General features: G+C 72.4%; 3 protein-coding genes across 3 annotated transcripts in view; 1 reads left to right on the plus strand and 2 right to left on the minus strand.

Annotated features, from left to right (window-relative positions):
* COPZ1 (COPI coat complex subunit zeta 1) overlaps positions 1-9,742 on the plus strand; it is a 23,451-nt gene extending 13,709 nt beyond the window's left edge. Inside the window, exon 10 of the mRNA XM_032093995.1 lies at positions 9,725-9,742. The gene's annotated coding sequence lies outside the window, so the exon portion shown is untranslated. The remainder of the gene's footprint in view (positions 1-9,724) is intronic.
* LOC116436704 (collagen alpha-1(I) chain-like) lies at positions 2,238-3,957 on the minus strand. Its single transcript, XM_032093993.1, has 2 exons — positions 3,672-3,957; positions 2,238-3,618 (listed from the first exon to the last, which is right to left on the minus strand). Exons 1-2 carry the CDS (start codon positions 3,923-3,925, stop codon positions 2,442-2,444), a joined length of 1,431 nt encoding a protein of 476 aa, XP_031949884.1. The 5' UTR covers positions 3,926-3,957; the 3' UTR covers positions 2,238-2,441.
* On the minus strand, positions 2,238-21,457 carry ITGA5 (integrin subunit alpha 5). Its single transcript, XM_032093834.1, has 30 exons — positions 21,228-21,457; positions 19,954-20,081; positions 19,383-19,495; positions 18,823-18,949; positions 18,394-18,455; positions 17,994-18,039; positions 17,291-17,416; positions 15,163-15,207; positions 15,019-15,062; positions 14,830-14,886; positions 14,512-14,564; positions 13,844-14,049; positions 13,290-13,481; positions 12,864-12,909; positions 12,655-12,762; positions 11,936-11,991; positions 11,507-11,677; positions 10,842-10,999; positions 9,979-10,046; positions 9,133-9,283; positions 8,648-8,740; positions 8,481-8,560; positions 7,673-7,753; positions 7,316-7,418; positions 6,938-7,090; positions 6,253-6,321; positions 5,942-6,055; positions 5,183-5,284; positions 4,456-4,578; positions 2,238-4,036 (listed from the first exon to the last, which is right to left on the minus strand). The coding sequence occupies exons 1-30, from the start codon at positions 21,440-21,442 to the stop codon at positions 3,953-3,955; spliced, it is 3,174 nt and encodes a 1,057-aa protein (XP_031949725.1). The 5' UTR covers positions 21,443-21,457; the 3' UTR covers positions 2,238-3,952.
* Positions 21,458-22,564: the final 1,107 nt, after the last annotated feature.

A 22,564-nucleotide genomic window follows, 5' to 3' on the forward strand; every position in this document is an offset into this window, starting at 1 on the left:
CCCCCCCGATCACCCCGGGACCCCCCCCCGAGCCTCCCGAGACCCCCCCGCGCGTCCCCGGCCCGCACCGGGGGGATGCGGGGGGGGGGGGGCTCGGAGTGACCCGAAGGCACCGCGACCCCTGGGACCCTCCCCCGGTGACCCCCGGGACCCCTCGGGACCCCCCGGTGACCCCTGGAGCACCCCCGGCCCCCCCACCCGATCCCCGCCGCCCCCCCCACTGCGGGTCCCGACTCCCTCCCGGGGTCCCCGGCCCGCACCGGGGGGATGCGGGGGGGGCTCGGAGTGACCCGCGGGGCGCCGGGACCCCCTCCGGGCCCCCCCAGGACCCCCCCCCCGACCCCCCAGGAACCCCCTCCCACCGCCGGGCCCCCCCGCGTGTTCCCCGCTCCCTCCCGGGGTCCCCGGCCCGCACCGGGGGGGGGGGCGGGCTTTGAGTTCCCCGCGGGGCACCGCGACCCCCCCGCGTCCCCCCCCAAATCCCAAATCCCAAATCCCAAATCCCAAATCCCAAATCTCCCCCTCCACAGCACGAAGCGGGAGGGCGGTGGGGGGGGGCCGTTACCTGCGGGGCCCCCCCGGCCCCGGTGGCGGCGGCGGCGGCCCGGTGGGGCTGTCCCTGCGTGTCCCCCCCCCTGCCCGTGTCCCCCCCGTGTCCCCCCCCCCGCGCCGGCCGCAGCCAATGGCGCCGCTCAGAACTGGGGCACGGGGCGGGGGGGGGGCGGCTTTGGGAGGGGGGGGGGGGGCGGAGCCGCCCCGCGCGTGTCGCCCCCCACGCGTGTCCCCCTCCCCCGCTGGACGCCCCCTCCTCCCCTCCCCTCCCCCTCCCCTCCGCGTGGGACCCCCCCGCGCCCCCCCCCCGCGCTCGCTCACGTGCTGCGGCCCCGTCCACGCGCGGCCCCCCCGCCCCCCCCCCCCCCCAACCCCCACCTCGCGCGTGCGCGGCGGGCGGGGTCGCGCACGTGTCGCGACACGCGCGTGCGGGGGCGGGGGGGGGGCGGGGGAGGGGGCGGTTGCCACGGGAGACCGCGGGGGGGGGGGCGGGGGGGGGGGGCCCGCCTCGGAGCGTGGGAATTGAAGGGGGAGAAGGGGGGGGGGGGACACACGGACGCCACCCTCCCCCCCCTCCGTGGGTGCCCCTCCCCCCCCCTCCGTGGGTGCCCCTCCCCCCCCCTCCGTGGGTGCCCCTCCCCCTCCGTGGGTGCCCCCCCCCCGCGTTGTGCCCCCCCCTCCCCGTTTGTTGCTCTCCCCCAGGGTGGGACACGCGTGGGGGCAGCGAGGGGGGCGGGGGGGGGATTGAAGCCCCACCCACCCCCCCCCCCCGAAATAAAAAAAACCCTTCCGGGACCCCCCCCCCCCTTCCAGCTGCCAGGTCACGTGACCGTGGGGAGGGGTCCGGGGAGGGTTTGGGGGGGTCTGGGGGAGATTTTGGGGTGGGGGGCTCTGGGGGTGCCGTAGGCGCTGCTCCCGGCCCCCCCCCCAGCAGCATCGGGGTGTTTTGGGGGGGGGGGCCCGGGGGGGATCAATGATTGATGCATTATTGATGCATTATTGATGCGTTATTGATGCATTATTGATGAGCGATCGATGCATTATTGATACCGGACGAGGCCCGGCTGCTAATGAGGCGTAATTGAGCCCCGGCCTTGTCCGGGGGCACCCGGCCGTGACCGCCTGGCACGCGGGACTGTCCCTGTGTCCCTCTGTCCCTCTGTCCCTCTGTCCCTCTGTCCCTGTGCCCGCCTGGCCCCTGCGTGTCCCCGCGTCCCCGTGTCCCTCTGTCCCCCGTGTCCCAGCATCTCTGTGCCCACCTGGCACGCGGGACTGTCCCCGTGTCCGTCTGTCCCCGTGTCCCCCTGTCCCCATGTCCCTCTGTCCCCGCGTCCGTCTGTCCCCCCATCCCTCTGTCCCTGTGCCCGCCTGACCCCTTCCTGTCCCCCTGTCCCCGTCCCCGTGTCCCCCTGTCCCTCTGTCCCTCTGTCCCCGTGTTCCTCTGTCCCTCTGTCCCCCTGTCCCCCTGTCCCCGTGTCCCCCTGTCCCTCTGTCCCTCTGTCCCCGTGTCCCTCTGTCCCCGTGTCCCCCTGTCCCCGTGTCCCTCTGTCCCCCCATCCCTCTGTCCCCGTGCCCGCCTGGCCCCTGCGTGTCCCCGCGTCTCCGTGTCCCCCTGGGTGTCCCCTCGGGTGTCCCCCTGTCCCCGTGTGTGTCCCCGTGTCCCCCCCACGTCCCCACGGCCACCTCCGGGTCAGATTCGTTTATTGGGGGCCCCTGAGGCCGCCCCCCCCCCAATTAAATACAAACCAAAGCCGCCCCCCCCCCCCCGCGCCCCCCGCGATAGTGCAAACCCCCCGTGACACCCGGGGACACCGGGGACACCCGGGGACACCCCGGGGACACCCCGGGGACAGGGGGGGGGTCGAGGCGTGTCCCCCCCAAACTCGGGGTCAGTGCAAAGTGAGGTGCCCGCGGCGGGGGCGGGGGCAGTGCAGCGGCGGCGACACCGGGGGACACCGGCTGGCACCGGGACCGGGTGACACCGTCCCTGGGCCACCCTGGGACAGGGTGACGCCCGTGACACCGCCACCAGGTGCCAGCGGGGCACGGTTTTCCCACCCAGGTCCTGTCCCGGGTGAGGTCGCAGCGCTGGGGCCACCGGCGCGGCCGTGTCCTGGTGTCCCTGCAGTGTCCTGGTGTCCCTGCAGTGTCCGAGTGTCCCTGCAGTGTCCCTGCAGTGTCCTGCCGCTGGCGCAGCGCTGGCCCGCTGGCCCTGTAGTGTCCTGCTGCTGGCCCCTGTAGTGTCCCACGTGCCCGTGCCCAGCGTGTCGGTGCCAGCTCGGTGTCACCCCGCGTGCCGCCAGTTCCCAGTCCGGTGATGACAATTCCCGGCGGTGACGATTCCCGGCGGTGACAATTCCCGGCGGTGACAATTCCCGGCGGTGACGTGTCCTGGGGGTTCCCAGTCCGGGGGTCCCCAGCCTGGCGGTGGCGGCTGTGCCGGGGATTCCCGCACATGGGGACACGTCCTGGTGGCTCCCCAGTGCGGTGACAGTTCCCGTGACAGTGTCCCCAGCCCGGTGACAGTTCCCGTGACAGTGTCCCCAGCCCGGTGACAGTTCCCGTGAGTGTCCCCAGCGCGGTAGTGGCTGTCCCGGTAATTCCCAGTCCAGTGGTGGCCGTGCCGGTGGTTCCCAGTCCGGTGTGGGGGGTGCCATGGGGGTCCCACGGGGGTGTGGAGTGGGGGATGTCACCGGTGTGGGTGACACCGGCCATGCAGGTGACACCACTGGTGCAGGGGACGCCGGCAGTGTGGGGTCCCCAGCGGTGGGGACATCCCGGCCATGCAGGTGACACTGTCCAAGGGTCCCCAGGAGCGGGGACATCCCGGCCATGCAGGTGACACTGTCCAAGGGTCCCCAGGAGCGGGGACATCCCGGCCATGCAGGTGACACTGTCCGTGAGGGGGTCCCCAGGAGCGGGGACATCCCGGCCATGCAGGTGACACTGTCCGTGAGGGGGTCCCCAGGAGCGGGGACATCCCGGCCATGCAGGTGACACTGTCCGTGAGGGGGTCCCCAGCGGTGGGGACATCCCGGCCATGCAGGTGACACTGTCCGTGAGGGGGTCCCCAGGAGCGGGGACATCCCGGCCATGCAGGTGACACTGTCCGTGAGGGGGTCCCCAGCCATGGGAGGGTCCCCAACAGCGGGGAGGTCCCCGGTGGCACAGGTGACGTGGCCCTGTCCGTGCAGGTGGCACCGCTGGCGCAGGGGACGCTGGCAGTGTGAGGGTCCCCAGGAGCGGGGGGTCCCCAGCAGTGTGGGGGTCCCCAGCCATGCAGGTGACACCGTCCTTGTGGGGGTCCCCGAGCCGTGGGGGGTGTCCCCAGCAGTGTGGGGGTGTCCCCAAGCCCTGGGGTGTCCCTGGCCATGGGGTGTCCCCGTCACCGGGGGTCCCCTCAGGCCTCGGAGGCCGCCTGGGGTTTGAGCTGCGCCTTCTCCATGGCGGTGCCGTAGGGCCCCGAGCGCTTGAAGAACCCGAGCTGGGGGGACAGGGGGGGTCAGGGGGACCCCCAGAATCCCCCCGGGATGCCCCAGTGCCACCCCATGTCCTTGTGCCTCCCGTGTCCCTCCCCAGTGCCACCCCTTGTCCCTGTGCCCCCCGTGTCCCTCCCCAGTGCCACCCCATGTCCCTCTGCCCCTCGTGTCCTCCATGGCCCCCAAAATGCCCCCCGTGACTCCCAGAGCCCCCAGGCCTCCCTTGTAGAGGCCATAGCAGAGCCCCCAGACCCCCCAGTGTCCCCCCAGTGTCCCTCCAGCCCCCCAGCCCCACCTTGTAGAGGCCCCCCCAGACCCTCGCAGACCGCTTTGAACCCCCCAAGACCCCCCCAGATTGCCCCAGCCCACCTTGTAGAGGCCCCCCCAGACCCCTGTGACTCCCCCCAGGACCCCCCAGCCCCACCTTGTAGAGGCCGTAGCAGAGGAGGCCGAGCAGGAGCAGCCCCAGCAGCACCGCGAGCACCACCACCCACACCGGGACCCCCCCGCCCGCCTCGGGCCGCGCCCACGACAGCGCTGTCACCACCTGGGCACGGGGACAGACAGCGGGGTCACCCGCAGGGTCACCCTGTGGGACCCACGGGGACAGCAGTGCCACCCACTGCCACCCTATGTGACCCACGGGGACACCAGTGCCACCCACTGCCACCCAGTGCCACCCTGTGTGACCCACGGGGACAGCAGTGCCACCCAGTGCTACCCTGTGGGACCCACGGGGACAGCAGTGCCACCCAGTGCCACCCACTGCCACCCAGTACCACCCTGTGGGACCCACAGGGACACCAGTGCCATCCAGTGCCACCCTGTGTGACCCACTGTCACCCTGTGGGACCCACAGGGACACCAGTGCCACCCAGTGCCACCCAGTGCCACCCAGTGTGACCCACTGTAACCATGTGTGACCCACTGTCACCGTGTGTGACCCACAGGGACACCAGTGCTACCCACTGCCACTCACTGTCTCCCAGTGCCACCCACACCGGGACCCCCCCCACCCCCCTCGGGCCGCCACCGCGCTGTCACCTCCCGCCACCCCAGATCTCAGTGCCACCCACGGTGTCACCCCAGCAGCCCGGCCAGCCCCGTGCCCCCCCCGTGCCCCCCCCGTGTCCCCGTGTCCCCGGTGGCACCTGCAGCCGGTGGCGCGGGTAGGACTCGGGCCGCACGCGGTACGGGAGCCGCAGCACCCGGAACTCGGCGTCACAGCGCAGGGACGGGGTCCCCACATCCCGCTGGGACACAGGGGACACGCGGGGATCCCCCCTCAGTGTCACCGGGACACGCGGGGACCCCCCCTCAGTGCCAGGGGGACACACAGGGACCCCCCCAGGGCCGCTCCTGGGGGATTCCAGGGGGTCCCAGGGGGTGCCGGGGGCTCCCAGGGAATTTTGGGGAGGTCCCGGGGGGGTCCCGGGGGGGTCCCAGGGGGGTCCCAGGGATTCTGGACAGGTCCTGGGGGGCTGCCAGGGATTTCGGGGGGGGGGGGGGGGTTTCCCCGGGAATTTTGGGAGGGTCCCAGGATCCTGGGGAGGTTCTCGGGGTCCCAGGGGGTCCCAGGGGGTCGCGGGGGGGTTCGGGGGGGGGGTCCCAGGGAGTTTGGGAGAAGCCCCAGGGATTTCAGGGGGGTCTCAGGGGGTCCCGGGGTCCTGGGGCAGTTCTGGGGTCCCGAGGTTTTTTTGGGGTCCTGGGGGTGCTTTGGGGGTCCTGGGGGTGTTTTGGGATCCCGGGGTGTTTTGGGGGTCCCGGGGGTGTTTTGGGATCCTCGGGGTGTTTTGGGCTCCCGGGGGGGTGGTCCCCGGGGGTGTTTTGGGGGTCCCGGGGGTGTTTTGGGCTCCCGGGGGTGTTTTGAGGGTTGCGGGGGGGGTCCCAGGGGTGTTTTGGGTTCTCACCTGGCGCAGGGGGGGGGTCCGCAGGCGGAAGGTCAGGCGCAGACTGACCCGCTGCTGCCGCTCCAGCCCCCCCGAGGGGCAGCTCAGGCGGAAGCACTCGGCCTCGGGACAGCCCTGTCACCCCCGGGCCACCCGCGGGGACACCGCGTCACCCTCCGAGGGGACAGCGGCACCCCCAGGTGTCCCCCACAGCAGGGTCACCCCCCGGTGTCACCCCAGCGGCGCCCCCCCCCCCCTCTTGGGACAGTCCCGGCGGGGGCGCGGGGCCAGCCCGGGGGTGTCCCAGGGGACGCGGGGACAGCGGCACTCACCAGGGTGTCCCCCGTGTCCCCCGTGTCCCGGCGCTGCAGGACGTGGGGCCCGGGGCTCTGCTCCTGCTCCTGGAGGGGACAGAGGGGACAGCGCTGGGGACAGCCCCGGCCCGGCCACCCCCGGCGGCTCCCAGCGCCACCCGATGTCCCCAGAGCCACCCGATGTCCCCAGCTCCTCCCAGTGCCCCCCAGTCCCGCGGCGCCCTGTGCCACCCGATGTCCCCAGCTCCTCCCAGTGCCCCCCAGTCCCGCGGCGCCCTGTGCCACCCGATGTCCCCAGCTCCTCCCAGTGCCCCCCAGTCCCGCGGCGCCCTGTGCCACCCGATGTCTCCAGTGTCTCCCAGTGTCCCACAGTGTCCCCAGCCCTCCATCTCCCAGCGCCACCCGATGTCCCCAGAGCCACCCGATGTCCCCAGCTCCTCCCAGTGCCCCCCAGTCCCGCGGTGCCCTGTGCCATCCGATGTCCCCAGTGTCCCCCAGTGTCCCCAGAGCCCCATTTCCAGGTGTCCCCCGATGTCCCCCGTGTTCAGTGCCCCATCTCCCAGTGCCACCCAGTGTCCCCAGTGTCCCCAACACCCTCCAGAGCCCAGAGTGCCCCATCTTCCAGTGCCATCCAGTGTCCCCAGCATTGTCCCCAGTGCCCCATCTCCAAGAGCCCCCCAGAGCCCCCCAGTGTCCCCAGTACCGCCAGGCGCAGCGGGTCCAGGGGGTGGCTGGCCGAGCAGTTGGGCAGCCCCGAGTGGCCAGTGACGTAGAGCAGGGGGTGGCCGCGGTGGCCCAGGGGACAGCTCAGCTCCAGCGTGCCCTGGCTGATGGCGCTGGGACCCTCGTTCACCACCTGGGGACACCGCGGGGACACCCCCGGGGCGCGGGGACACGGGGTCAGGACGGGGGGACATCCCTGGGGTCGGGGGTGTGGGGACATCCCGGCTTTGGGGACACGGGGACCCGCGGGGGGGGGGGCATGGGCACCCCCCCCCGCGGGGTTGGGGACATGGGGACCCCAGGTTTGGGGACACGGGGACCCCCGCGCTGGGGACAGGGACCCCGGCGGTGTCCCCACCTCGTACACGTGCTCCACGGGTGGCCCCAGGTCCTGCAGCCGCTGGGGGGGGTCGGGTCCCCACCCCCCCTCGGGGATGGTGACAACGTCGGGCCGGGACACCCTGAGGGGACACGCGGGGGGGAGGGGTCAGCACCGTGTGTGTCCCCTCCGTGTCCCCTCCGTGTCCCCTCCGTGTCCCCCCCCCCCATCACTCAGGGACACGGGGGGGGGGGTGGCAGGTCCCAGGTGCCCCCCGTGTCCCCCTGCGTGTCCCCCTCTGTCCCTCACCCCGGGGCGCACCCGGGGGGCTGTGGCAGCTCCCGGGGCCACCCCCGCGTCCCCCCGCTGTCCCCCGGCTGTCCCCGTGTCACTCACCCGAGCACGGACACCCTGGTGGCCGCCCTCACGGCCAGCGCCACCGGCACCACGGCGCTCTGCGAGTTGTTCGCGTTCTTGCTGCGGGGCGGGGGGCGGGTCACGGCCGGGACCCCCCCATTGGGGACCGCCACCCTCATTGGGGACACCCCAGGGACCCCCACCCCCTTTAGGGACCCCCCCATTGGGGACCGCCACCCTCATTGGGGACACCCCAGGGACCCCCACCCCCTTTAGGGACCCCCCCATTGGGGACCGCCACCCTCATTGGGGACACCCCAGGGACCCCCACCCCCTTTAGGGACCCCCTCATTGGGGACCGCCACCCCCATTGGGGACACCCCAGGGACCCCCACCCCCTTTAGGGACCCCCTCATTGGGGACCGCCACCCCCCCTTGGGGACACCCCAGGGACCCCCACCCCCTTTAGGGACCCCCTCATTGGGGACCGCCACTCCCATTGGGGGCACCCCAGGGAGCCCCCCGAGGTGACACCGCCCCAAAGCGCAGTGGGACACCCCTCACCTGAGTCCCTCTGGGTGCCCCCTTTGGGACCCCCCCCGCTTTGGGACCCCCTCCCCAAAAGTCCCCAGGCGGACAGAGCGGGCTGGACCCTCCCTCCCCTCAGGACCCCCCCAGCACCCCCAAATGGGGTCCGTCCCCCCAAAAAAACTCTCACTGGGACCCCCCCGCTCCCCCCACGCCGGGTCCCCCCCCCAGCTCCCTCGGACGTCCCTGGCCCCCCAAACTCGGGGTTCCAGCCCCCCCCAAAGACCCCCGTCCCCCCCCGGCCCCTCCGGCCCCCCACCTGCGGATCTGCAGCTCGAAGCGGACGCTGCCGCTGCTGTCGCTCAGCTGGGGGAGGGTGAAGCGCAGCCCCCCCCGGATCTGCGGGGACAGCGACACGGGGGGGTCACGCCGGGACCCCTCCCGAGCCCCCCAACATCCCCCCGAGCCCCCCCGGACCCCACTCACGCTCGCCCCCGCCTTCATGGGGTTGCCCAGGTCGCACACGAGGGAGCTCGAGGCGTTGCCCCCCCCCAGCTCACAGCTCAGGGCCGAGAAATTCTGGGAGGGGGGCGCGGAGAGAAATGGGGGAGAGGGGGTCAGCGATGGTGACCCCCCCCCCCCTCCCCGGGCCCCCCAATTCACCCCCGGTGTGCCTCCCCCTCCCCCAGTCAGGACCCCCCTCAAGCACCCCCTGACCCCCCCCAAACGCCCCCCCCCTTACGCGGGGTCCCCCCAGGCACCGCTGAACCTCCCCCCAGAGCCCCCCCCCCAGATTTGAGGACACTCCCTGAGCCCCCCCAGGCACTCCTGACACCCCCCAGACCCCCTCCCCCAACACCCGTCGCCCCCTCCCCATATTCATTGGTGTCCCCCATCGCCCCAAACCCCCCCAGACCCCTCCCCCAATACCCGTGGCCCCCTCCCCGCACCCGTGGGCGCCCCCCCCTCACCCCGTGCGGCCGCAGCACCCCCGAGTAGAGCGCGCCCGGGGGGGGCCGCACGTGCAGCTCGGCCTCGTACGCCCCCCCCTCGCCCACGTTCCGCGCGTGGAACGTCACGTTCAGGCTGTTCCTGTCCCCCAGGAACACGGCCCGGCGGTCCCTGGGGGGGGGGACAGCGCGGTGACACCGGGACACCCCCAGGGACACCCCCAGGGACCCCCCCGGGATCCCCAGAACGCCCCCGGGACCCCCCAGAACACGGCCCGGCGGTCCCTGGGGGGGGGACAGCGTGGTGGCACCGGGACACCCCCAGGGACACCCCCGGGATCCCCAGAACGCCCCCGGGACCCCCCAGAACACGGCCCGGCGGTCCCTGGGGGGGGGACAGCGTGGTGACACCGGGACACCCCCAGGGACACCCCCGGGATCCCCAGAACGCCCCCGGGACCCCCCCAGAACACGGCCCGGCGGTCCCTGGGGGGGGGACAGCGTGGTGGCACCGGGACACCCCCAGGGACACCCCCAGGGACCCCCCCGGGACCCCTCAGAACACGGCCCAGTGGTCCCTGACAGAGGGGACAGCACGGTGACACCGGGACACCCCCCGGGACCCCCAGAACACCCCCGGGACCCCTCTGGAACCACCGCGGGACCCCTGGGGGGGACACGGGCGTGGGGACATCCCCAGGGACCCCCAGAACCCCCCCAGAACACGGCCCGCCGGCCCTCGGAGGGGGACACGGGCGTGGGGACACCGGGACACCCCCGGGGCCACCCCGTGGGGACACCGGGCACGGTCACCACCCCCACCCCGGGCCCCCCGGGCCCCCCCCGGTCCCCCCGGGCCCCCCTTACGCGGTGGCCTCGAGCTGCAGGTCGGGCACACAGACATTGTCCTCGCCACAGTCCAGCTGGATGTGGGCCTGGGGACAGCGGGGACAGCGGGGACACTGGGACATGGCCGCCACCACGGGGGACACTGGGGACACTGGGGGGACACTGGGGGGACACTGGGGGGACACTGTGTGCCCTGGGGGTGACCCCGGGGGGACACAGAGTGACACTGGGTGACACGGGGGTGACACGGGGGTGACAGGAGGGACACGTGGGTGACACAGAGGTGACACAGAGTGACACTGGGTGACACGGGGAGGACACAGGGGTGGCACTGGGGGGACACTGGGGTGACATGAGTGACACAGGGTGACACTGGGTGACATTGGGGTGACACGGAGGTGACACAGAGTGACACTGGGTGACACGGGGGTGACAGGAGGGACATGTGGGTGACACGAGGGATACAGGAGGGACACTGGGTGACACTGGGGTGACACGGAGGTGACACAGGGGTGACACGGGGGTGACCCGGGGGGACACAGAGTGACACTGGGTGACACTGGGTGACACGGAGGTGACAGGAGGGACATGTGGGCGACACGGGGGTCACAGGCGGGACACTGGGTGACACCGGGGGTGACACAGAGGTCACAGGAGGGACATGTGGGTGACGCAGGGGCCACAAGCGGGACACTGAGTGACACTGGGATGACACAGAGGTGACACTGGGTGACACCGGGGTGACACCGGGGGTGACACAGAGGTCACAGGAGGGACATGTGGGTGACGCAGGGGCCACAAGCGGGACACTGGGTGACACTGGGATGACACAGAGGTGACACTGGGTGACACCGGGGTGACTGGGGGTGACAGGAGGGTACCTTGGCCTCCAGGCGCGTGCGCGTGGCCGGGGACAGCAGCGGGGCCAGCCCCGGCGGGGGAGGGGACACGGCCGGGTCCAGGGCCAGGCTCAGCGACACCGGGATGGGCGACAGCTTGTCCCGGAACTCCGACTCGTTCTGGGGACACGGGGACAGCGCTGGCACCGGGGGACACCGGGGGGACACCGGCCCGTGAGGCACGAGGTGCCCAGAGTGACACGGGGGGGTCCCAGGGGTGGCAGGGAGGTGACACGGGGGATCCCCGAGGTGACACCGGGGGTCCCCAGAGTGACACGGAGGTGACAGGAGGGGTCCCGGGGGTGCCCCGAGGGTGTTTTGGGATCCCAGGGAGCGCTTTTGGGGTCCCGGAGGTGTTTTTGGGGTCCCTCGGGAGTGTTCGGGGTCCTCGGGGGGAGTTTGGGGTCCTGGGGAGGATTTTTGGGGTCCTAGGGGGGTTTATGGGGTCCCCGGCAAGGGTTTTGGGGCCCCAGGGAGTGTTTTGGGGATGCCCGGGACTGTTTTGGGGTCCTAGGGATGTTTTCGGGGTCCCAGGGGTATTTTGGGGCAGTTTCAGGGTGTTTCAGGGTCTTGGTGGTGTTTTGGGGGTTTTTGGGGTCCCGGTGTCGTTTTGGGGCACTTTCGGGGTGTTTCGGGGTCCCCCTTACCCTCAGGAACACGCCCAGGGTGCGGCAGCGCGGGGTCCCCCCGTTGGGGACCTCCAGGGACAGGTTCCGGGTGGGGGAGGGGGGAGCCCCCCCCGGGCCCCCCCCCCAGGAACAGCGCTCGCCGCGCCCCCCCCGCCTTGGCCCCATCCACGCTCAGCTCCAGCGCCAGCCCTGGCGACACGGGGACAGCGCGGGGACACGGTGGGGACACGTCAGGGACACGGGGACACGACCCCCGGGGCGTCCCCGAGGTTGGTGTCCCCCCCGCAGTGCCCCCCCTTTGTCCCCTTCCTTCGTCCCCCCGATGTCCCCTTTGTTCCCCCCGTGTCCCCGCCCCTCCAGCCCCGTCCCCTCATGTCCCTTGTCCCCCCCGAAGTCCCCCCCCGTCCCCTGTCCCCCCCCCGCCCGCTGTCCCCGTGTCCCCCTCACCGATGGGGCCGGGCAGGTGTCGCCCCGAGGCGTTGAGGCAGAAGGTGACATTGATGCTGGGGGGGGGGACACACAGGGGTGGCACCGTGAGACCCCCCAGTGTCCCCTCAGTGTCCCCTCAGTGTCCCCTCAGTGTCGCCCTCTGCAGCGCCGGCCATCCCTGACTGTCCCCAGCCGCGCTGGGTGGCCCCCCCTCGGTGTCCCCTCCGCCCTCATGGACACCCAGGGACCCCCCAGTGTCCCCCCCGCACTGTCCCCACATCCCTGGGACCTCCCAGTGTCCCTCCCAGTGTCCCTTCCCAGTGTCCCTTCCCAGTGTCCCTCCCAGTGTCCCCACATCCCTGGGACCTCCCAGTGTCCCCATGTCCTTCCCCAGTATTCCCCCACTGTCCCCACGTCCCTGGGACCTCCCAGTGTCCCTTCCCAGTGTCCCCGTGTCCCTGGGAACCCCCAGTGTCCCCCCCCCAGTGTCCCCAGTGTCCCCACCAGTGTCCCCACGTCCCTGGGACCTCCCAGTGTCCCCCCAGTGTCCCCATGTCCTCCCCCAGTGTCCCCCCCCCAGTGTCCCCACATCCCTGGGACCTCCCATTGTCCCCTCCCAGTGTCCTCCCCCCCAGTGTCCCCAGTGTCCCCACGAGTGTCCCCACGTCCCTGGGACCTCCCAGTGTCCCCTCCCGTGCCCCCCGCTGTCCCCCCGCTGTCCCCTCGGTGTCACCCACCAGGGCACGTGGTGGCCACTCGCCGCCAGGACGCAGCCGCGCTCCTCGGGGTTGAACATGGTGGGGACAATGGCCAGGGTGGCGCTGGCGTGGACGATGGGGCGGCCCCTGGGGGGGGACAGGGGGTCAGGGACCCCCCCCCAGCGACCCCCGGGACCCCCCCAGGGGGTGACAGCGGTGACAGCTGGGGTGACACCGGTGACACTCACCTGTAAACCAGGGCCGCGTCCGCCCCGAAGGCGCCAACCAGGAGGTCTGAGGGGGGACAGGGTGGGGACAGGGGGGGGTCACCGGCGGGGACAGGGGGACACCGAGGTGGGGACAGCGACAGGGACGGGGCAGGGAGGCGCTGGGAATGGGGACAGCGACAAGGGTGGCACCGGGATGGGGACACGGGGACGGGGGGGTCACCGGGAATGGGGACACAGAGATGGGGGGGTCACCGGGAGTGGGGACAGGGGGACGGGGGGGTCACCGGGAATGGGGACACAGAGATGGGGGGGTCACCGGGATGGGGACAGGGGGGTGACACAAAGGGGGTGACACAAAGGGGGTGCCAGGGGTGCCAGGGGAGGTGACAGAGGTGACGCGGTGGCACAGGGCGGTGCCGGGGGGGTGCCAGGGCTGTCCCTCACCCGGGTAGCCGTTGCCGTCCAGGTCGGTGGCCCCGCGCAGGGCGGCCCCGAAGAAGTCGGGCTGGGCTCGGGGCCCCCCCAGACCCCGCAGCACCTGCGCGGGCCGGGGGCGCAGCCCCGCGCCCCCTCCCCGGAAGATGAACACGAGCCCCCGGCGACCCTCGGCCCCCAGCGGGGCCCCCACGGCCACGTCTGGACACGGCGGTCAGCGATGGGGGGTGGGGGGCACGGAGCCCCCGGAACCCCCCCCGGAACCCCCCCCCGGAATCCCGGAGAAGCCGCGACCCCCCCCCAAACACCCCTCTGCACCCCACAGGGCCCGGAACGCCCCCCAAAATCCCCCTGTAACCCCCCTCCCCCCCTCAGACACTCCTTGTGCCCCCCCGGGCCCCCCCGTGCCCCCCACGTCCCCCCCCACCCCGTGACCCCCTCCATGGGCCCCTCCCCTCCCCACACCCCCCTGTGCCCCCCTGGAGACCCCCCTGGAGACCCCCAGACCCCCTTTTCCCCCCTCCCCACACCCCCTGCGCCCCCCCCCCCCCCCCCCCCCCCACCGTTGAAGCCGTCCCGGTCCAGGTCCCCCAGGGGGGCGATGGCGCTGCCGAACCTCCCGAACTCGTGGGTGCCGGTGAGGGGGGCGGGGGGCGCGGGCGGGGCCCCCCCCCGCTGCAGGTACAGGTACACCCGGCCCAGCTCCCGCGCCCCCCCCGCGCCGCTGCGCGCCATGAACAGCGGGGCCCCCACCAGCAGGTCCGTCAGCCTGGGGGGGCACCGGGGGGGTCAGGGGGGCACGGGGAGGGGGGCACGGAGCTGATTTGGGGGGTGCTGGGGGGATCGGGGGGGGGCACGGAGCTGATTTGGGGGGGGTCGGGGGGGAACGGAGGGGGCACAGAGCTGATTTGGGGGGTGCTGGGGGGGTCGCGGGGAGCACAGAGCTGATTTGGGGGGTGCTGGGGGAAGGGGGGGCACAGAGCTGATTTGGGGCGGGTCAGGGGGGATCGGGGGGGGGCACAGAGCAGATTGGGGGTGGTCGGGGGGGCACAGAGCAGCTTCGGGGGCACCGGGGAGGGGTCAGGGAAGGGTCCAGAAGGGTCTGAGGGGGTCCCGGGGGGGGTCCCGGAGGGGTCCTGAGGGGTCGGGGTTGTCCTGGAGGGGGTTTGGGGGTCCCGGCAGTTCCGGGGGGGTTTGGGGTGTCCCGGGGGGGTCGGGGGGGGTCCCTCACCCGTCGTTGTTGACATCGGTGGCAGCCACGGCGTAGCCGAAGTACGAGGCCATCTGGGGGGGTGGGGGGGGAGGGCAGAGCGGGGTGAGGGGGGGTCCGGGGGGGGCCGAGATGGGGGTGGTGACCCCCCCCCCCCCCCAAACCCCTCGAGTTCCCCCCCTCCCCTCCACGGGGACCCCACACCCAGGTCCAGCCCCCCCCCCCCCTATTGGGACCCCCCCCCTTTTCTCCCTCCCTCCCTGGGTGTAACTCCCCCCCCCGGACCCCCCAGGACCCCCCCAGGACCCCTCTGTCCCCTCTGTCCCCTCCTGTCCCCACCTGCTCCCCTGAGAAGTTGTACAGGGACCTCATGTTGGTGCCATTGAGGATGGTGACCTGGGGACAACGGGGACACGGGGGGGACACTGAGGCAGCGGGCGGGGGGGGGACACGGGCACTGCCACCCCCCAGTGCCCCCCTGCGTCCCCCAGTGTCCCCCCAGTGTCCCCTCCGTGTCCCCGTCCTTACGTAGCCGTAGGTGAGGTTGCCCTTGGGGACACCGGCCACGAAGTCTGTGGGGACAAAGGGACGCCCTCAGGGGGTGGCCGGGGGGGGAGGGTGGGGGGTGGGACCCCCCCATGTCACCGTCCCCCATCACCCGGTGTCACCCACCTTGCGTGGTGTCACCGCTGAACTCCCCGACTGCCACCGAGTAGCCTGGGCGAGGGGGGGGAGGTGTCACCTGGGTTGTCACCCGTGCCACTGATGCCACCCTGCCCTGTGTCCCCGTGTCCCAGTGACCCCCGTGTCCCTCTGTCCCCTGCCATGGCCTGTCCACACACACGCCCGTGTCCCCTTTGTCCCCTTTGTCCCCCTGTTCCCTCGTGTCCCCACGGCCCCCTGTCCTCCCTGTCCCCATTCTGTGTATCCCCTGTCCCCATGTCCCCATGTCCCTGTCCCCTGTCCCCACCCATGTAGCTGTCCCCTGTCCCCTGTCCCTGTCCCCTGTCCCTGTCCCCATGTCCCTGTGTCCCCTGTCCCCTGTCTCCTGTCCCCACCCATGTAGCTGTCCCCTGTCCCCTGTCCTTGTCCCCTGTCCCCTGTCCCCACCCATGTAGCTGTCCCCATGTCCCATGTCCCCTGTCCCCATGTCCCCACCCATGTAGCTGTCCCCATGTCCCCATGTCCCCATGTCCCCTGTCCCCCTGTCCCCATGTCCCCACCCATGTAGCTGTCCCCATGTCCCCATGTCCCCATGTCCCCATGTCCCCATGTCCCCTGTCCCCCTGTCCCCATGTCCCCACCCATGTAGCTGTCCCCATGTCCCCATGTCCCCATGTCCCCATGTCCCCTGTCCCCTGTCCCCATGTCCCCACCCATGTAGCTGTCCCCATGTCCCCATGTCCCCATGTCCCCTGTCCCCTGTTCCCATGTCCCCACCCATGTAGCTGTCCCCATGTCCCCATGTCCCCATGTCCCCATGTCGCTGTCCCCTGTCCCCATGTCCCCCTGTCCCCATGTCCCCATGTCGCTGTCCCCATGTCCCCATGTCCCCCTGTCCCCATGTCGCTGTCCCCTGTCCCCATGTCCGTGTTGGTGTCCCCATGTCCCCATGTCCCCATGTCCCCCCTGTTCCCATGTCCCCACCCATGTAGCTGTCCCCATGTCCCCATGTCCCCATGTCCCCATGTCCCCTGTCCCCATGTCCCCACCCATGTAGCTGTCCCCATGTCCCCATGTCCCCATGTCCCCTGTCCCCCTGTCCCCATGTCCCCACCCATGTAGCTGTCCCCATGTCCCCATGTCCCCATGTCCCCGTCCCCTGTTCCCATGTCCCCACCCATGTAGCTGTCCCCATGTCCCCATGTCCCCATGTCCCCTGTCCCCATGTCCCCACCCATGTAGCTGTCCCCATGTCCCCATGTCCCCATGTCCCCTGTCCCCTGTTCCCATGTCCCCACCCATGTAGCTGTCCCCATGTCCCCATGTCCCCATGTCCCCATGTCCCCTGTCCCCTGTTCCCATGTCCCCACCCATGTAGCTGTCCCCATGTCCCCATGTCCCCATGTCCCCATGTCCCCTGTCCCCTGTCCCCATGTCCCCACCCATGTAGCTGTCCCCATGTCCCCATGTCCCCATGTCCCCATGTCCCCTGTCCCCATGTCCCCACCCATGTAGCTGTCCCCATGTCCCCATGTCCCCATGTCCCCTGTCCCCCTGTCCCCATGTCCCCACCCATGTAGCTGTCCCCATGTCCCCATGTCCCCATGTCCCCTGTCCCCTGTCCCCATGTCCCCACCCATGTAGCTGTCCCCATGTCCCCATGTCCCCATGTCCCCATGTCCCCTGTCCCCATGTCCCCACCCATGTAGCTGTCCCCATGTCCCCATGTCCCCATGTCCCCTGTCCCCCTGTCCCCATGTCCCCACCCATGTAGCTGTCCCCATGTCCCCATGTCCCCATGTCCCCTGTCCCCTGTCCCCATGTCCCCACCCATGTAGCTGTCCCCATGTCCCCATGTCCCCATGTCCCCATGTCCCCTGTCCCCTGTTCCCATGTCCCCACCCATGTAGCTGTCCCCATGTCCCCATGTCCCCTGTCCCCATGTCCCCACCCATGTAGCTGTCCCCATGTCCCCATGTCCCCTGTCCCCCTGTCCCCATGTCCCCACCCATGTAGCTGTCCCCATGTCCCCATGTCCCCATGTCCCCTGTCCCCTGTTCCCATGTCCCCACCCATGTAGCTGTCCCCATGTCCCCATGTCCCCATGTCCCCATGTCCCCTGTCCCCATGTCCCCACCCATGTAGCTGTCGTCGTGGCTTGGAGCCGCCTGCCGTGTCTGCAGCTGCCCCGGCACCTCCTGGATCAGGTACTCGGGGAAGTTCCCGGCCGCGATCTGCTCCTGTGTCGCCGACATCACCTGCCCTGGGGGACACCTCAGCAGCGGCCCGGGGACACCGCGGGGACACCGCGGGGACAGGGACAGGGACAGGGGGACAGGGACAGGGACAGGGGACAGGGGGACAGGGACAGGGACAGGGGACAGGGACAGGGACAGGGGGACAGGGACAGGGACAGGGGACAGGGGGACAGGGACAGGGAGAGGGGACAGGGACAGGGACAGGGGGATGGGGACAGGGAGAGGGGACAGGGACAGGGACAGGGGACGGGGACGGGGACGGGGGACAGGGGGACAGGGACGGGGAACAGGGACAGGGACAGGGGGATGGGGAGAGGGGGACAGGGACAAGGACAGGGGACAGGGACAGGGGGATGGGGACAGGGGGACAGGGACAAGGACAGGGGGATGGGGATGGGGACGGGGACAGGGACAGGGGGATGGGGACAGGGGGACAGGGATGGCGGACAGGGACAGGGTGGGCAGGGACAGGGATAGGGACAGGGACAGGGTGGGCAGGGAGGTGGGGGACAGGAGGGACAGGCAGGACACACACAGGGGACAGGCAGGGGACACTGGGGACAGTGGGGACAGGGGTCTCACCTTGCCAGAAGTAGCTGCCGGGCCCCCCCAGGAGCACCCGCCCGGTCTGCAGAGACACCGGGGGACCCCTCCTCAGGCCGGGGCACCCCCCGAACCCCCCCCAAAACCCCCCAGGACCTCCAAAACCCCCCAGGACCCCCCCCAAAAACCCCAAAACACCCCAGCCCCACCCTCACTCCCCTGTGACTCCCCAGGACCCCCTGCGCCGCCCCGCCCCCCAAGTCCCCCAGACCCCCCAAAACCCCTCAGGACCCCCCAAAAAACCCCTCAGGATTCCCCAGCCCCACCCTCACCCTCCTGTGACCCCCCCCAGGACCCCCCAAAACCCCTCTCATCATTCCCCCCTCACCCCCCACCCCTCTGTGCCCTGAGCCCCCCCAGAGCCCCCCCGAGCTCCCACCTGGGTGAACTCGGCGCTGAAGCCCCCCTGGCAGTACCCCTGCCCCGCCGCCGAGTTCAGGTCTGGGGGGACACGTGGGGGTCGTTGGGGGTCCCGGGGGGGCTCTGGGGGTGTCACCCCCCTCCCCCGAGGGACCAGGTAGAGTTTGGGGGGGTCACCCTGGGGGTCTGGACATGGCCGGGGGTGGCACCCAGGGTCCCATGGGGGGGGTTAGGGGTGCCTGGAGGTTTGGGGCAGGTCCCGAGGGGTACCGGGGAGGGGTCCCCGGGGATCAGGCAGAGTTGGGGGTCTGGACACGGCCAGGGGGGTGACACCCAGGGTCCCATGGAGGGGGGGGGGGGTTTGGAGGTGCCACCCTTTGGGGGACAGGGTGAGGGGGCGGTTCTGGGGGGTCCTGGGGGGGTCCCGGGGGGGTCCCGGGGGTCCCACCTGAGCGGCAGGGAGCGTATTCCACAAACTTGGAGAAGTTGCCGATGGAGAGGAAGCAGGAGCCCACCGGCTCCCGAGCCCCCCCCTCCTCCTTGGGGGGGCTCCAGCTGTACAGGGGGGCGCAGGCCTGGGGGGGGGGGGGCGTGGGGGGTGGGCCCGGGCACCGCTGGGTGGGCCCTGCTCGCCCCTTTGGTGTCCCCAGTGTCCCCCAGTGTCCCCCGAGCCCCCCAGTGTCCCCAGTATCCTCCCATACCCCCCAGTGCCCCCCGAGCCCCCCAGTGTCCCCTCCGTGTCCCTCCAGTGTCCCCAGTGCCCGCCTGTCCCCTCAGTGTCCCCCCAGTGTCCCCCCAGTGTCCCCAGTGCCCCCCAAGCCACCCCGTCCCCACCAGTGTCCCCAGTGTCCCCCCCAGCCTCCCAGTGTCCCCCCAGTGTCCCCAGTGTCCCCCAGTGTCCCCCCAGTGTCCCCAGTGCCCCCCAAGCCTCCCAGTATCCCCCCAGTGTCCCCCAGTGTCCCCAGTGTCCCCCCCAGTGTCCCCAGTGTCCCCCCGGTGTCCCCGCACCAGGATGGAGCCGTTGTGGGCCCGCACGGTGGCCCCGAACCACTGCAGGGACTTGAACTCCACGGGCTCGGGGGCGTCGCTGCTGTTGCCCCCAAAGTCGTGGGTGCGGGTCCCTGGGGGGGACAGGGGTCAGGCCACCCCCCCGCCCCCGCGGCCGCAGCCCCCGGGGACCCCCGGCCCCCCCCGGCCCCCCCCCGGGTTGATCATTAACGGGAGCCAAGGCCAGCGGGGGGAGGGGGACGGGGGGGGACGGGGACACGGGGCTGCGCTGGGGGGGCTCTCGGAGGGGCCCTGGGGGGGCCGCTGGGTGCCACCGCTGTGTCCCTGTCCCCCCGGGCCGTGGCCACATCCCTGTCCCCACACCCCGTCCCCCACCTCCGTCCCCATCCCTGTCCCGTGCCCTGATCCTGTCCCCATTCCTGGGGGATTTGTCCCTGCCCGTGTCCCCTTCCCTTTCCCCACCCCTGGGGGGGTCCTGTCCCCCCACGTGTCCCCTTCCCCCCCGAGTCCCTGTCCCCCCCGTGTCCCCCCGTGTCCCCCCGTGTCCCCCCGCGTCCCCAGGCCCCCTCACCGATGTGGTCGAAGTCGATGGGGGTGCAGTCGCCGCCGGGGGGCCACGGGCAGTGGAACACGGCCCCCCCCTGGGTGACATTGGGCTGGCTCGTGTTGGCCTTGGGGGCCCCCACCAGGATGCTGACACTGGGGGGGGAGCAGGGGGCGCTCAGCGGGGTGACCCCAAGGTGGGGGGGGGGGGGACAGAAGGGGGTTGTCACCCGCGGGGAGCCGGGCCGGGGCCGGGGGGGGTCCCACGGGTGTCCCCCGGGCCCCTCTGACCCAGCCCCGGGGCTGGGCCTGGTGACCCCTTCCGGCCCGGGGGGAGGAAGCGCCGAGTCCGCCCCCGGACGGGACACGGCCGGGGGGGTCCCGGGGCGGGGAGGGAAACTCGCTGGGTGCCCCCCGGTTCGCCCCGGAACGCCCGGGCCCCCCCGGCTGGGGACACGCGTGGAGGTTGGCGGGGCGGCAGGGCCGTGCCTGGGTCCCCCCCCAGATGTTTGGGTCCCCCCGAGCCCCCCCTGAGCCCCTCGGGGGCAGCTCCCGGCTCCGGTTACAGGAAACGCTCCGGCCCGGGGGCAGCGGGGCCCCGGGACCCCCGGCGGGGCCGGCGCGGGGCGGACACGGGGGGACACGGGGGGACCGGGGCTCGGCCCCGCTCGGGACCCCCGGGCCAGACCCTCCCGGTTCCCGTTACCCGGCCCCGCTTCCTGCTTCCCATTCCCGGTCCCCGTCCCCGCCCCGCTGCCCCGTTCCCGGTTCCCGCTGACCCGGCCCAGTCCCCGGGACCGCCTCGTTCCCCGGGTCCCGCTCCCTTTTCCCCGTCCCGGTCCCGGTTCCCACTCTTGGTCCCCGGTTCCTACTCCCCGTTCCCATTCCCGGTTCCCGTTGCCCCCCGCCCGGTCCCGTTCCCGGTGCCCCTTCCCATTCCCGGTTCCCGCTGTCCCGTTCCCGTTATTCCGCTCCCGGGGCCGTCCCTCCCCTCCCCGCCCCGCTCCGGGGCCGCTCCCCGTCCCACCGGGCCGCTCCCGCTCCCGGCGGCCGCTCCCACTCTCATCCCGCTCCGGTGCCCGGTTCCCGTCCCTTTCCCGGTTCCCGGTTCCGCTCTCCCTCCCTCCGTGCCCGTCCCGCCGCCCTCCCCGCTTCCCGGCGGCTGCTCCCGGGGGCCGCTCCCGCCCCGGCGCCGCTTGCCGCCCCCGCCCCGTCCCGTCCCGCAGCGGTTCTCGGTTCGCGGTGCCGGTTCCCGGCGCGGTTCCCGGTCCGCGGTGCCGTTCCCGGCTCGGTTCCCGGTACCTGCGGGGCTCGGGCAGGTAAAAGTCCAGCGCGAAGCCGAAGAGGGACCCGGGGGCCCCGCGGAAGACCACGGGCCGCGACGCCTCCAGGTTGAAGGCGGCGACCGGCGGGAGCAGCAGCGGGAGCAGCAGCGGGAGCGGCACCGGGAGCGGGATCCGGGCCCGGCAGCGGCGCCGGGGCCGGGGGCGGCGCGGGGGGGCCGGGGCCGGGGCCATGGCGGTCGGGGCTGCCCGGGCTCGGCGCTGCTCCCGCTCCCGAGTCCCCTCGGAAAGTGCCCGGGGGGGGCCCGGGGCCGCCCCGCCCCGCCGTGACTCACCGGGGAGGAGCCACGGCCCCGCCGGGCACCGGCACCGGCACCGGGCGGCGGGGAGCCCGGGGGGAGCGGGGCACTCCGGGGGGAGCGGCACGTCAGGGACAGGGACACCCCGGGGACACCGGGACACCCCGGGATCAGCGGGACGTCAGGGACACCCCGGGGACACCGGGACACCCCGGGGACAGCGGGACGTCAGGGACAGGGACACCCCGGGGGGAGCGGGACACGCCGGGGACACCGGGACATCAGGGACAGGGACACCCCGGGGACAGCGGGACATCCGGGATCGGCGGGAATGGGACATCCCGTGGGGAGCGGGCCAGCTCGGGGACAAGGGGACATCAGGGACGGGGACACCCCGAGGGGAGCCAGTCAGAGGGGAGCGGGACAGTCTGGGAGCACCGGGACACTCCGGGAACACCGCGACATCAGGGAATGGGGCACTCGAGGGATACCGGGACACTGCAAGGGCACCGGGACACCCTGGGACAGCCCGGGGACACTGCGACATCAGGGACGGGGACACCTGAAGGACACCCGAGGGACATCAAGACATCAGGGAGTGGGACACCCCAGAGACACCCTGAGGGCAATGGGACAGCGGGGACAGGGACACCCGAAAGACACTGGGACACCTTGGGGCACCGGCGCATGAGGGACAGGGACACTGGGACACTGGGGTACGGGGACACTGGGGGTACTGGGACGTTTGGGGGACACCAGGACAGTGGGGGGGGACACGAGCGGGACAGGCACAGGGGACACGGGGGTACGTGGGCGACACGGGACACTTGGGGACACCAGGGAGACACTGCAGGACACGGCGTGGGGGGGACGGGGCACGGGGGACAGGCCGGGGGGTGGCAGGGCCGGGGACGCGGCGGGAGGAAGGGGACACCGCGGGGGACACGGGGGGAGGCCGGATCCCGGCGCCGCTTCCTGGAAGGAAAGAGCGGAAACGGGGCCGAGGCTGGAGCCGTTCCCACGGAGGGGGTGGGACCCCCACGGGGGGGCACGGGGA

This window comes from Corvus moneduloides, chromosome 30 (genome assembly GCF_009650955.1).
Source record: "Corvus moneduloides isolate bCorMon1 chromosome 30, bCorMon1.pri, whole genome shotgun sequence".
In the NCBI taxonomy this organism is placed as follows: Eukaryota; Metazoa; Chordata; class Aves; order Passeriformes; family Corvidae; genus Corvus; species Corvus moneduloides.

Excerpts from the sequence above, each read along its gene's own strand:
- LOC116436704 (XM_032093993.1), bottom strand. The coding sequence starts at position 3,925 with ATGGCCAGGGACACCCCAGGGCTTGGGGACACCCCCACACTGCTGGGG. Across the intron at positions 3,619-3,671 it reads ACCCTCCCATGGCTGGGGAC|CCCCTCACGGACAGTGTCAC; the intron begins CCCCTCACGGAC and ends GCTCCTGGGGAC.
- ITGA5 (XM_032093834.1), bottom strand. The coding sequence starts at position 21,442 with ATGGCCCCGGCCCCGGCCCCCCCGCGCCGCCCCCGGCCCCGGCGCCGC. Across the intron at positions 18,040-18,393 it reads TCAGCGCCGAGTTCACCCAG|ACCGGGCGGGTGCTCCTGGG; the intron begins GTGGGAGCTCGG and ends GTGTCTCTGCAG. Across the intron at positions 5,285-5,941 it reads GGACCCCCCCCCTGCGCCAG|CGGGATGTGGGGACCCCGTC; the intron begins GTGAGAACCCAA and ends CCTGTGTCCCAG.